Here is a 15,276-nt window from a genome sequence, read left to right on the forward strand (position 1 = left end):
ATCTATAATAATAGTAATTCATTGAGAGTATAGTCAAGTTTAGAACCAATTAGGTTCATTAGAAGTTAACTTTATATATCTAAAGGGCATATCCCAAGCCCATACAAGCCTTTTTAAAAAATAACAAGCTGTTAGTTATAAGGGAGAAGGGAAAGGAATAAGAGAGTTGAGGGCTCAGTCACTTTTGACTAGAAAAACACAGTATTTTGAAGATTAACCATTTAAAAATTGACAGGTACTTTTAAAAATAGGAAATATTGGTGTTTTCACAGATTTACTATCAAATGATAGCTATTTACATAGGCTTGCATTATCTTATTACATATAAATGTTATCCCATTAAAATATTTGTGTAATAAGTAGGTGCTTTTCATGATTTCAAAGAACTACAGTATCTTGAAGAAAAATTGTTTTTTTATTTACGTTAATGATGTAGCATTAAATGGATCACATTTTAAATATGTAGTAATCTTAACCTGCAAACATAATAGTTTAAGGTGAAAAAAGTATGAGTTTTTTTTTTCTTTGAGGATATCTCATTGTCATCATTAGGACATCAGGAATTAATGTCTGAAGTTTTTAGTTTTAGTTCCAGGATTCCTGTTGTCTATGTAGTAATTAATTAATAGAATTTATTTCTAACTCTTATTCTTTTGCATTTTAGTGTTGCAGCAACCAGTAGAGTAACTTAATAGTATAAAAATAATGTGGCAGCCAAAATTGCTATTTAAGAAATAAAAGACCTGAATTAAAATTCTGCCCTCAGACTTGTTAGTCATATAGTCAGTCCCCAGGTCAAGTCACTTAACCTTTCAGGCTCATAGTTAACTTCTTAGAATTTATCTGGATTTGCTTGTAATGGTGAAGTCACAGATCCTTTCCATCTTTGTCAATGCAGTTATTAATGTATCTTATTAAATCCCTAAGTTTTAAGTGCTGATTTGTATCATAAATAAATTTTATCATTTCAACGTCTTACAAAAAATGTGCATTTCAGAAGTTTGATTTTACCAAAATGGCATTTAGATGATTTTCACAAAATTCATTCATAAGTGTGTTTAAATGCCACTTAGTAATCAATCATCTTTAATGTCTTTGATAAAATAGAGATGTGTGATTCATTGTCTCATTGGTTACAGCATTCATCAGAAGTTCGATTGACAGCTCTGAATGACAGCAGTCTAGATTTGTCTATGGATAGTGACAACAGCATGTCTGTGCCTTCTCCTACCAGTGCTATGAAGACCAGTCCATTGAATAGTTCTGGCAGCTCTCAGGGGTAAGAAAAGAGAAGATAGTAGGTATTAAGGTACTTAATCACTGAAGAGTAGGCATGATTTCCCTAGATATTGTAAGGCACTATTGGAGGGTGGGGTGGGGATGATAAGACTAGGGAATGGGATACAAATGATATGAGAAACAAGGTCTGTATCTGCCAAAACTCCTTAAATGCTAGAGTAATATAAAGGAGATCTGGTTAAAGTTGTTTTCATGGACTAATAATAAGTCTTTTGAATTGGGCCATATATACATGTAAGGAGAGTTCTAATAATTTAAAAATCTAACTTTTTCACAATCCAAATTTCAGTGAAAGAAACTTTAAGGTAATTTATAAGCTTTCTTGTTTTTCTGAGATGGTGTTCATATTTGTTAACTGAATCAAGGCAAATCTTTTGTATAAATTATGATTGTAGGTAATGGGTTCCACATTGAAAATAGCTTGTTTATATATTTTGACATTGACTTTCCTCATACTATCTTTTGTACATTAGCAGAAACAGTCCTGCTCCAGCTGTAACAGCAGCATCTGTGACCAACATCCAGGCAACTGAGGTTTCTGTGCCACAAGTAAATTCCAGTGAAAGCTCAGGGGGTAAGGAAACTTGCTTAGTGTACAATGTAAAGGTGTAAAATTATAACTCTAAATGTGATTTTTAAATAACTGTGATATTTCTTTGTGGAAAAAAAACTGTTGTATTACTGATTTTTGAAATATCCCTACATTTAATTCAAGGCAAGCTAGTGATCACAGTGAATATAAAGCATTGGTCCTGTAGTCAGGAAGACCTGAATTCATATTTGGACTTGAACACTTATTAGTTATTTGACCTGGGCAACCCACTTAACCTTGTTTACCTCAGTTCCTCATCTGTAAAATGAACTGGAGAAGGAAATGGCAAATTATACCAGTAATCTTTGCCTAGAAAACCCCAAGTGGAGTCATGGAAAGTTGATCATGACTGAAAAGATTTAGTTCAGAGACAGGAAGAAACCTTTATGTGAGATCTCTGGCTTTATTGTTGTTGATGTGTTTTTGTTTCCCCTGTAGGTACTTCAAGTGAAAGCATTCCTCAAACTGCCACGCAGCCAGCCATTTCTCCACCACCAAAGCCTACGGTCTCCAGAGTTGTTTCCTCAACACGTCTGGTAAACCAACCACCAAGACCTTCAGGAAACACAGCAACAAAAGTACCTAATCCTATAGTTGGAGTCAAAAGGACGTCTTCACCTCATAAAGAAGAGAGTCCCAAGAAAACCAAAACAGAGGAGGTAATTTGCATTTTTAAGTCAAATTATTAGTCATTGATCAATTCATAAATCAGTAAATTAATTCATTCACCAGCGAATCCCTTGGAAATCATGGCTAAATCTGGTTGCAATTTATGAATATTATAATGCAATATTATTCAATTATGTATGCAATTTATGTAGTTTGTAGCTTTTTTAGTTAAGGGGAAAAACGTTTGATGGCTAGGACTTTAATAAGTGTAATACCTGGGATAGTCTGTATAGTGGATTTGAAACAGGCTCAGGAATCAGAAGACATGAATTCAGATAAACCACCCCTGATTTCTTACAACATTTATGATTTTGAGGAAATCCTGTAACCTTCCTGAACTTTGACTTTCCCATCTATGAAATGAGGAAAATAATCCTAGAAACCTCTTTCCAACTTTAGATCTTTGATTTCATCACTTCTCCATCTATTGTTCCTTCAAAGCTACTTCACTGTTATAGCCCTCATTGACTATGAATGAATGAATGAATGAATGAATGAATGAATGAATGAATGAATGAANCCCTCATTGAGAATGAATGAATGAATGAATGAATGAATGAATGAATGAATGAATGAAAGAAAGAAAGAAAGAAAGTAAGTAAGGTATTTATGCACTTTCCCAAGTCAAGCATTGGAAATACAACTACAAAAGCAGACTCCCCATACTATGCCTCAGGGAAATTTAAATTCATTCTTTCTTTTTCTTTTTTTTTTTAAACCCTTACTTTCCATCTTGGAGTCAATACTGTGTATTGGCTCCAAGGCTAGGCAATGGGGGTCAAGTGACTTGCCCAGAGTCACACAGCTAGGAAGTATCTGAGGCCTGATTTGAACCCAAGACCTCCTGTCTCCAGGCCTGGCTCTTAATCCACTGAGCCACCCAGGTGCCCCCGAAATTTAAATTCTAATCCTGTAAGGGAGTGGTGACCAGAGAAGGGGAATTATGGTCTCAGACTGTTAAAAATAGGTAAAGACAACACTAGGACATTAAAATCTGAATTCTAGTGATTAGTCTGTATTATGTAATTTAAAAATTATATAGGTTTTGCTTTGATATCTTGTTTCCTCAGGTAAACTATAAGCTACCACAGGATATTGCCTATCTTTCACTTAGCTCTCTGACATTTAGTGTTCTAGTGCTGAATACCTTTTACTTAGCAAATTACATTTTGGTTGTTTTTTGATAGCTAGCTTCTAAGGTTTGTATTCCCTTGTAGTTCTTAGTGTAGGCACTTGGTACACGTTAACACTAATGGAGCCAGTTGCAAGGTTTTATAAAATAATATTAAAATTTTATTACATAAAATAATATTTATAAAATACTAGCCGGAAGGAAATTTAAAGGAGAGCCGTTTTAGATCTTTGCATTTAATATTCTATCTGTGCTTTCTATTATGACAATGACAAATTCACTTTATTTTTTGGGGGGCCTTACCTTCCGGAGTTAATACTGTGTTTTGGCTCCAAGGCAGAAGAGGCTAGGCAATGGGGGGAGGGGGGGTCAAGTGACTTGTCCAGGGTCCCACAGCTGGGAAAGTGTCATCTGAGACCAAATTTGAACCTAGGACTTCCCATGTCTAGGCCTGGCTCTCAAACCACTGAGCTACCCAGCTGCCCCCGACAGATTCACTTTAGATATTAATTCTCACTTATGTCCCTGATATATATGTTCCTGCCCAGAACTTTTGAAAGAAAATATACCTACTGGAGCCTCCAAATTCATTTTTGACTGGTCAGACAGTTGAATCATTTGTGTCAGTATTTTTTAAAGATGAATCATAAGGCAGACATCTTGCCCTCTTAGCAATGTTTGAGAATAATTGTCAAAATCTAAAGCCTTCAATCTCCCACTGCTGGATTTAGTGAAAAGAAATTAGAAATGTAAACTTAAATCCTATCTTTGCTCCTTACTACTTGTGTGATATTGGTTAATAAACTTCCTTTTTCTGGGCCTCATTTTTATACACCTCTAAACTAAAGATGTTGGGCTAGATCATATACATGAAGAAACTGAGGAAATAGGGCCCCTCCTCCCCCCCAGCACACCTACCATCCACTCCTGCAAGACCCAGGGAGGTTACCTTAGGTCCTCTGAATCCAGATTTTTTAAAACTCCTTTCCCCCTTCTCAAAACACTTGATTAAGAACTTAAATACATTAAATAACATTAAACTAAAAAAAAACGCAAACTAAACCATTTTGTTAACAGTTATTGGGCAGCTATTGCTAGTAAGAGGCAAGCTCTGCAATTACTATACTATTTTAGTACATAGTTTCGAAATTTGTTCCCTTGTCAAAAGTTTAATTCAAGGTAAAATTGGCTTCACAGTATGACTACTGCTGCTGCTGCTACTACTACTACTACTATAAGTCTGGTCAGACAACACTGACCTTGGTGTGATGTAAGAAAGAACATGTCTTGCCATGCGTCAAAATTAAACTCTTCTCTGGATCAGTGGTGCAAATTACTAGGGGAATCCTTATTCTACTACCCAAAGGCTATCTTTATCTTGATATACCTCATTATTGGTGGCCTTTTCTCTTTTGAGCATCATCAAGGACTGCTCAGAGGGTAGTAGTATTCTCTTAAGCAGACGGGCATGCTTGCAGATACTGGTAGGGTTTTTGAACTTAACTGAAACATTAGATTATTTGAGTTTCCGGACGGGACACTCACAGGCTTTTACCTCTCTTTTATGACTCAACATGGCTCTTTTCAGTTTATTAACATGGGCTTTCCCCATTTCTGTATTTGTACTAGCAATCATACTTTAAATTCCTATTGGTAGAGAATTTTTTAAAAATTGATTTTTGAATTAGTAATTTCTTTTAATTCATAAATCACATGTTAAGTTATTTGAAACACTTCATTAAGTAGTTTTTAGAAGCATAAATTGGTAGATTAGTCTAAACTTGTTCTTTTTTTTACTGTTAAAGCTTTTTTCCTTTTTCTTTTCTCTGTTTTTTAACTGTCAGGATGAGACAAGTGAAGATGCCAACTGTCTTGATTTGATTGAACATGATAAACAGGAAACTAAGGTATGCTGTTTTGCTCTGTGTATAAAATAGTGCTGCCCAAATCTGATACATGTATTGGGAGAAAGCTAGAATCTGTATCTTCTTGCTAGATGACAGGGTTTCATTCCATTCTCCACCCTCCAAAATTAACTTTTTTTTTTTTTTTTTGGTAACCAAAATAACAGTTCCTTTTAGCTCAGTGAAAACATGGTTTGGGGTTGGCTGCTGAGACGGAAATGTTTGTGTTTTTGTATATTTCTGTTGCTACACTGCAATACATTAGAAACAATTAAGATTTGTAGCAAAATTTGAAGACTGAAATCTATTGTTCTTTTGACTCTTAATAACATTTTTTCCTTCACTTCTATTGGTAGCGCTTTGTTACGGGAGTTAAAGAAAATGCCAGTTTTATGGAGCACTTGCTGAAAAACTGCGTTAACTTTTCCCTGTACATAGCATATGGTTTTGCTCTAATTTCTTTTAACTAACTGCTCATTTTGAACTTCTTTGTAAGTCCAACAAAAGTTATTGGAGGATTTTCCCCCTTTCTCACCCAGAAATGCTTTATTTCTATTTTCTATTCTGCTAACAATTATCTCAGTACCCTTTTATAATGTTCCAGTACTGATTAATACAGTAGATTGTTTCATTGCCTGATTGAGTTGCACCATGTTGGAGGGTCATTGAAGATCTTGAAATATTTTGCTGTGATGGAAAATGAGATAAATGGAATATTTGAGTCAGAAAAATAGCTTATAAGAAGAGCCTTTAATGTATTTAGTTATATAGTATTTATCTTAGGCTTTTACTTTATCTCTCCTTATTGGAATTCTAGACAGGATTCCAACCTATTTAGTTTATGGTACTCTTTATTAAAGTACAAAAATCCAATGATACTCTCATTTAAAAATTAATAACTCCCCTCCCCTCTTTAGGAACAACTTGATACAGAAACAAGTACAACTCAATCTGAAACTCTTCAGACAGCGGCTCCTCTGTTGGCTGCTCAGGTACTAAAGCAAGTAGAGTTGGGTTTTTTTAAAAAATATTCGTAAGATGAGTAAGGCTTCCAGAATAATAACAGTGCTTATGAAATTGAAATTAGTTGTATGAAAGTGGCTTATTTAACTAATTTGGGTTTTTTGTGCAGGCTGAAGACAATTAAGGAATCAAATTTGGCCAAACTTTTTCTTTTTTAGTGTGTAAAGATGCTGACTCATCTCTTTAATATTACTTGATATTTAAAGAAATGTTATTTTAATTTTCACTTTCCATATTTGCATTGTGATTTACAATGATTTGGATTACAGGACAAAGGATAAGATTAAAATTTTACTTCAAATAAGTTATTCTTTGTAATTCTGAATGTTTGATTTTTAATTTTTACCTGCTACCAAGTTTTGTTCCTAGTTAATATAAGTTTGTTTCCTTGACTAAGTAGTGTTTCACTGTGTTTATTTTAGTGTGTCGTAGCAGAGAATATGTGCAAAATGGAAATACACACACAAAAATAAGAAAGAAAAATGTATGCTATAGTGAGGAATGAATTGGTATAGTTTTTGTTTGTGATTAGGATGATTTTAGTAAAAAAGAACTCCGGTAGCATGCAAATAATTATCTTACTTTACTACTCCCTCCAGCAGCATTTCCTTGTATGTTTTATGAATACTTGTCTTTGCACACTAATTTGTGAACTCTATTTTTTCTTTTTAAATGACCACTGTTTTAACTTCAATTCTTTTGAATTAGAAACAGCACTAAGATGCCCAGCTCACTCTTTACTACAAAGGAAGTATTTTTCTGAAGCTTCAAATCTGATGGACGTGTGAAAATTACACCTTCCTACTCAGTTTTCTAGTATTGTCATTTTCTTGGTTAACCTAAGAACATTTCTATTCTGCTGCACAAAGGGTAGATGCAGAGACTGATTTCAGTAAATTCGGGAATGACCCCCCGGGGGGGAAAAAGCAGATCAATATGACTTGACTATTGCTCACTTATATCCTCTCTCTTTCTCCCTCTCTCACGCACACGCACACACACACACACACGATGGAAGGGTGCAAAAACAAACATTCTTTGTTCTTAAAGTACATATATTATTTTGGGGCAGGGTAGAAGGAGAGTGTGTATGATGGTTCATTATTCTTGTTTTGGCTTTATTTTCTTCCCAAATATATTATCATTAAATATTTTAAGCACATAGAAGAATGAAATGAATGTGAAGAAATATAAATCAATTGCCTTAGAGATTTTTATATTTCTTATGAGAACCTATCCTTTTCTCAGCTCTCTCATGACTAACAGATCCTCAATTACCATATGACATTACTGTCTAAGGAAATTTTTTTACTACTCAGGAGAAATATTAGATAAGATATGGGCACAGGTCTATCTTCCTTTCTGGTATTTTTATAGGTAAGAAGTCATTTGATTGTATGACTTATATAAAACTAAAAAAATATATTATGTTCAAAAGGACAATCCCTTAACTTCATCTGTGACAATATTCATTAGTTACTAATATTTTTACTATTTTGAGGAATACTGTACTTCTTTCTAGTAAATAGAAATCTATAGTGATCTAAAGTGGCTTTTGAGAAATCTTTGGTGAAAAGAAAAAAAAAACTTTCTTGATACTAGAGTAAGATTAGGAAACAGGCATTCAGATTTTACTTTTGTCATATGTGGTTTATAATAGGAAAGTTGGATGGTGAAATTTAACTTCACCTACCCCTAAAAGGAGGCAGTATAAAAAGCTCAGATCATAGTTGGCATTCAACTTGGGATGAGGGTTTTGTTTTTTTTTTTAAACGTGATATTTCTTTGAAGCCAACTTCACTTTGTTTTAAAGTGTTTATATCAAATTGTTTACATCAATATATTGGTTTAAATTACATATATCTTCCAGATATGTCCACTCTTAATTTTTGCATTTTAATTATTTTCATTGAGATTATTCAATTAGCATTTCAATTCCACTATTGTTTATTAAAATATTCTTACCATGATGAACCAGCTTTCATCCAATTCATAGTAAGTAAAAAGTTGATAGTTTCTTTAAAAAGTTACAAAGCTTTCAAACATTGTTGTTATTTTCACCTTCCTTCTCAGAAAACATCCAGTACAGACCTTTCAGATATCCCTGCTCTCCCTGCAAATCCTATTCCTGTTATCAAGAATTCAATAAAACTGAGATTGAACCGGTAAAAACAACCTCAGGGGTCCATAAACAATATCTGCCAACTCAACCTGTTGTCTTCTAATGCTAAAAAGGAGAATGGAGGGTGCAAGACTAGACATGACTGAAAATGGATTTAGGTTTATTTGGTGAACCTCCCTTACTGGGCTAATCAGCACTTGATCGGAAGTCCAGGTTAGTATGTGAAGCCAGGAGTACTATTAGTAATGTGTTAGCAACAGTTGCATTAACTATTTCAAAGGATTACTGCCTTTAAAAGAAAAAAAAAAGAGGAAAAAAAAACCTCATTATATTTGTATCCATATTTAACATCTGATTGGATTTCTGTTTGATGCATTGTTTGAAAAATTTGCAATACAAACTGGCATAAGAATTCCTTATATTGATGATGCACTTTTATGTATTTTTTATTAGAAAGTAGAACTAATTTTAGATCTTGAGCTTGATGCATTTTTATTTTTTCCTGAAGTTTCTTCATCATTATTCTATAAATTGGATAACATTGTACAGTGGTTATACTATTGTACTTGAGACAAATGATAAGGGTACATCTAGTTCAGTCCCATTGAAGTAGCCATAACCCTTAAAAATGAAATGTTAAATCTTGGGGTATGTGACATTAAAAGAATAATTGGGAAATAGTTGGTTTTGAATGGGACACGATTAAGAAGTAGTATATTGGTTTTATTTATAAAGTTTTATAGTGCATACAAATCAGCGATCAAACAAGCAAATCCTTTTTTCCTTTGAGCTAACAAAGTTCTGTTCTTCTCTTTCCTTTAATCTTTTCTCTTTTAAAAACAACTTTTGTTCCCTTTTTTCAGTTTGTATGCACACAATAGGGATAATTTCATAAAAAATTAATGCCAGTATTTTCTTAAGCCATGATGTAAAACAAACCACCCTGTGGCCACATGGCACAAAACACCAAATTTTGGTCTTATATGCTTCAAACTTTTGGGTGACTAAGTGGTGCCTGTAAAGCATAACATCTCTTGGGATGGCCATTTGATCACTAATATAAAGTTTTGTATGTACACTCCATAGATTTCCTGCTGCAGCCAAGTAAAACATTTCAAATTTTGAACATAAAGGCAAAGCTATTTTCTCCAAGAATTTAAAAACTAATTTTTATTTTTAGATGGCTCACCAAAAATTTGTCAATAAATTTTAGATAGAAAAAAAAGCATACTTTAAAAAATCATTTCTAGCAAGCACTTGACATCTAGTCAGCTCTCTTTACTCCTTTTTGTTTTATTCTTCAGTCCTATCAAAAAGATTTAGGAGCTTCTTTCTTTAAAAGGAATTTTTAAATCTTTCCTGATTGCAACAGAATTACCAGTATTTAGAAAATGTGAGGGATACCAGATGTAGATAGCAAACTTAAACTTAGTTACTTTTTCTTAATCTGGGGGGAAAAAAAGCAAAACCAACAAAAACCTTCCCATATTTTCTGATTAGCATGTTTTATGAATCCCCCATTGTGCTCCATCTTATTACATGTGCATTTTTCATGTTAAACTGCAATTACTTACACTCTTCCACTGTCCTTCTAAATTAATTTTATAAAGTTGGAGTGTAGTTTCTTTTTCCCCTTAGGCTATGCAGTAATTGAGGCTTTCTTTTCACCATTTCTTTAAGATGTCTAGTATACAATATTTCTATTTCCCTTATCTCCTGCCCTGTGCAGCCACCTTGCCCTCCCTTTCTACCACCTATGAAAAGATGATTATACTAACAGTTGAAGCGTACAAGGTGTCTGTGTATTTTGTGTAGCTATGGAGTTTAGATCGAAATTGCCAGGCACAAATTTAGTCTTGTCATTTTGTTTACACATTGGGGAAAATAAAATTCAGTTTATTAAACGTTTCATGTAACTGCACCCAAGTTTTTCCAAGCAGGAAACTTGGAATTTTTCTGTATAGTGACTTTTTAATTCTAGTTTTCATAATCTGGAGATCAGACTGTTGCTTTCGCATGATGTACGTAGTGTCTCATGACTGGAGTTTGCTTTGTTTTATAGTATCTGTACTCCTTGTATTTTTCAAGAGCTATTTTGTAAACAGATGATGTATTTCTCCATTGAAAACACAATAAAAAACAGCACAATCCCACAGTTGCCTGATTTCTTTTGATTGACTTAAATTACTTTTTTTCTATTTTCTATTAGATTTTGATTTAGCTTCTTAATTGTTTATACTAGTGTCAGATTTGTAATAGTATATAAAACAACATTGCATGAAAGAGAATTAATTTATCTTATATTTGCTGATTTTTAACATGTTAAATATTCTATGATAGCAGTAGTCTTTTAGTGATTTTGTTATGTCTGGAAAAATAGGGTTATTAAGTAAATCTTTTTTAATTAATATCTTACATACTCCTCAGGTATTTGTTTTCAACTATTTTGCTTCCTACATGTCAACAAAAAATGTAGTTAATTGAAAAATTCACTTTAAAATAACCTATCACAAAAGAATTTTTTCAGCCAGTATTTGTTGTGAACTGACTTCATTTTAAATAATCATGAATTTTTTGAGGTAGTGCTGCTGTTTTTCTTTGATGTCAGCAGGTGGCACTGTTGCTTTATTTTTCAGCAGTGATTCTGTATTTTTTTTTAAGATTATAGACAGAAGCAGCCATAGTCCTGCATTTATTATTCATTATTAAAAACTAGTTAGAGAGGCATACTTTCTCTTCTTTACAAGACACCATATCATTTAGCTTTATACACTAAATTCTTTTAGGAAAGGGGGAAGGATTTATTCCTGTTAGTGTTTTGTTAATTCAATTTTTTGCTGACATATCCCAGGCTGCTTGTTCTATTTTATATATATATATACATTTTTTTTTTAGGGAAAGAATTGTGCAGAAGTCTATTATAGAATGAAAACACTTGAATATTCAAGTTGCAAAATTAGAAATCTTACATACACATATGATATGTGGCTAAAGGGCAAAAGTACTTGAAACAAACTTATTTTTTGTGCTCTTTGTACTTTAATCTCAACCAATATATTAAGATTTTAACTGCTTCTTTTTTAAATCCTATATAGAATTAGTCTTGCCATTATCTGTTTTCCAAATTGACTGGAACTTTGGGATAGAGATTTAAAAAAAAATAACTATGAATTTCAGTAAACTTCTGGCATTGTCTTTTTTTTTTCTTTAAATCAGTTTAGTATGATACTCGTAAAGTAGTGGAAAATTAAGTGTTATGTGGAACAGGGTGTATTCTAGAATATAGTTTTGCACCTTTCTAATTAAAACCTTTGTTTTTCTCTCCACACAGAAAAATGTTTAGAGTTCTTCGTAGCATTAATTCTGGCTGCACTCAAGGTGGCAATAAATGATCAGCAGCTCCAAGTAGTAATTGTCATATGAAAGGATAAATCACTAAATATACAAACTTGTAGAACAAGCCCTGGAAATCTAAACCGTTAGAGCACTTAAATGCTGCATTTAAACAAAAAAGATAAACTGTTTACCTTTAAAAGGCATTGAACAATCCTTTGCATATACTTTTGCTTATTTTACTCTTTAATAAAAATGAACAGTACGAGGAAAATTAGTTGCCTGTTAGCTTGAATTGTATTTGTTTGGCTTTTCCATTTCCCTTCCCTTTCCCCTCATTCTCCACCAACTTTTTCCTTTCTTGTTTAGTTACAATGCTTTCCTAAGATGTAACTAAAAATTTGACGCTATCTTAACTCAGTTTTGAACATAGTAAATGGAGTAATAAGGGTTTTCAATTAGAATCATGAACTTCAGTTATACAGGGGCAAACGGTCTGCTTAATTCTTGTTGGATCTCTGCCTCAAATATTTGCTGATTGAATAATTTCACCATATCTTACTGCACAATTACCAGATTAAAATTCCTTTCAAAGTAATATAATACCCAAATTGTCATTAAATAATTAAGAACTGGCATGGGTGGTTCAGTATATGATACAGTTGTGTTTCATTTTATAAACAATTTCATCAACCTGCACATCATTTCAACTTTTGTTTTTTCTTTCTATGAGACATGCTTTTGTCTCTTCATTCTGGGAACATTGCAGCTGAGCATACCACACAAGTATTCTATTCAAAGTGATGGAATTTTAAGTACCATTCTTTTTTCATTCCTTTCCAATTTATAAGCCTTACCTTGAAAGAGTGGGATTGAGGGAACACTCAAGTTCACATTTCAAAAGCCTCTATGTCCATGTGGAAAGATGATGTGCTAATTATTACACTTTTTACTTCAATTATCCTTAAAGACTTGTTCCACAAAAACAAAGCTATTTTAATTTTAGATAGCTGAAAATTATATCCACAAAGGTCACAAAGTTCTATTTGAAATACATGGATTTTTAAAAAAACAGCTATTGGATTAAAATGTTAACTTTTAAAAATATTCATTTTGCATATAAAATTAAAAGGTATTCAGCAGGCATTTATACTTAGTTGAGAAGATAGTCCATGTTCACTTTGTTTGTGGGATCTTTCAATTTTAGTAACAGGGTAGGAAAGAGGTATCTGCATTCCAACTGTTTTTTTGACCAACTAATTTTATGAAGATTTTTTTTTATTCTTTTCATTTAGACATAGTGATGTTCTTAGATGGTAGGTTAGTATCATGGGGGCGGGTAGGAACTTTTAGGGTTTTTTATTGGGAGAGGTTGGGGAAGATTAAGAAGGAGAATTTGAATGGTATGGATTAATTGACACTAATCCTTACACACATTTAGCTGGTGCCCATTTTCTGATCAATAGCACATGTATTACAATTGTTGACTGAGGTTAGAAATGCAGTGTGTGGTCTGGAACTAAGCCAGAACCAATAGGCCCATATAAGAACTACATTTAGCCATGATTTCATTAGTTAGCAGAGCACCATGCTTCCGCCATCTGAACAAGCCAGCCACAGATTCGAAGCACAGCATAATATGTTACATAGCAGTACTTAATAGTTAATTTTGAAAAAAGGTAAGTTCATTTTTAATAATGTCCTAATTTTTTAATAAAGATCCAAATAGTATTTTCAGCAAAATCGTTTTGAGATAAACTTGTCTTAATAGATTTAAATGGGAAGCAAAGTAGGAGGGAAAACAAATCTTGGACAAAATCTCCCCTATTTTTAAGTTTTAGGTTGTCTAAAGGATAGGAAATGCAGATCAAGAGTCATCTTTAAAGACCTCGTGTGTTAATTGTCCATTTGATTGAATCATTTTTCATCTGAACTTGTGTCAAATAACAACAGGAATATCTATTTCTATAGTAGTTTCTTCACAACATCCCTATAGGAGTTAAGTAATCAATGTAATATATTTGTTTTATAGCATCCTGCTAAATTAAAAGAGTTTGAACAACGTCAGATTAGTGTTAGGTGTGTCAGAGCCAGGACTTGAATCCAGATCTCCTGACTCAAAATTTCATACTCTCAACATTGTACCACACTCATCATAGATGTTATTATTTGCTTTTCTGATCTATTTTACCATATGCCTGATATGTCACTAATTCTTGAGAGTCCTTTAAGAGAGGTGTCAAACTCTCAGCCCACCAAGAAAGTTTTGGAGTGCTGATTGAACCAGATAAAAATGTTCATTGGGAAATGTTTCGCAAAATGAAAACATAGCAAAGGTGTTAATTTTTTATTTTCTAAGCCAAGTTCATTGTCACTACTACAAAGACCAATGTCACTGCCAGGCATGCATGGCTGCCCCCCCCCCCCCCCCCACACACACACACAATCTCTATGGCCTTTAGTTTTGTATTGGCTTAATGTAACTTTTAAAGTATGATAGAAATGGTCAAGTTAATGGTTTTTGTTTATTTAAAGCTTTTTTTATTGATTTGGCTTCATTTATAGATTTGTTAGAACTCATTTTAGGTAGTCATCTCAATAGTCTGTATATGCTTCTTGAGTAGTAGGATTCTATTCCTAAGGCATTTAAGACTTTTTTTTTTATAAAACAATTATTAATGTTGATTGATATATTAGATTCCATATCTCTGACAAATGGCAGCTTTGCAAATGGAAGTGCAAAATAAAGCCAGTTGAAGATTCTTTGGATTCAAGATATAGTCATTAAAAAATTAATTTCCTCCTACACATCAAAATTAGTAGGGATTCAGAACACTCTTAAATAAAAGCCTTAGGCTTGAGAGAATGGATATAATTATTATAAAACAATTACTTGAAAGTCCCCAACTTTTTGCTATATTTCTTAGGGATGTTGTGTTTTTCCTGGCACAACACCCTCCTTACAAACTTTCGCACTGTATGGTGCCTGGTGCTATGTGATTTCCAGAAATCTGGCATGAGAATTGGTCCTTGTTTGCGTTTTCTGTCTGCAGTGGAGCTGTTAATAAAGAGATTGATGATAAAGTTGTCGGAAAGAGACAGTTGGACAGAACTACTCCCCATGAATGACAGAGGCCATGATCTGCCTTCACAGCCAAGAAAACCGCCCCCAGCAGAGAGCCGACCGTGCCTGGACACTGTG

At 33.3% G+C, this 15,276-nt stretch overlaps 1 protein-coding gene across 4 annotated transcripts in view; it reads left to right on the forward strand.

Moving 5' to 3' along the window:
- PAPOLA (poly(A) polymerase alpha) overlaps nucleotides 1-12,348 on the forward strand; it is a 78,827-nt gene extending 66,479 nt beyond the window's left edge. Inside the window, exons 17-23 of one of the 4 annotated variants that reach the window (XR_006505475.1) lie at nucleotides 1,140-1,279; nucleotides 1,773-1,873; nucleotides 2,330-2,550; nucleotides 5,537-5,599; nucleotides 6,514-6,588; nucleotides 8,693-8,954; nucleotides 12,073-12,348. Coding sequence is in view for 3 of the 4 variants with exons in the window: in XM_044664584.1 (XP_044520519.1) it covers nucleotides 1,140-1,279; nucleotides 1,773-1,873; nucleotides 2,330-2,550; nucleotides 5,537-5,599; nucleotides 6,514-6,588; nucleotides 8,693-8,788 (696 nt within the window). In the remaining variant the exon portion in view is untranslated. Of the gene's footprint in view, nucleotides 1-1,139; nucleotides 1,280-1,772; nucleotides 1,874-2,329; nucleotides 2,551-5,536; nucleotides 5,600-6,513; nucleotides 6,589-8,692; nucleotides 10,895-12,072 lie in introns of those variants that run through there. The other 3 variants (XM_044664584.1, XM_044664585.1, XM_044664586.1) reach the window with 3 other exon arrangements.
- Nucleotides 12,349-15,276: the final 2,928 nt, after the last annotated feature.

Source organism: Gracilinanus agilis, chromosome 2 (assembly GCF_016433145.1).
Source record: "Gracilinanus agilis isolate LMUSP501 chromosome 2, AgileGrace, whole genome shotgun sequence".
Classification (NCBI taxonomy): Eukaryota; Metazoa; Chordata; class Mammalia; order Didelphimorphia; family Didelphidae; genus Gracilinanus; species Gracilinanus agilis.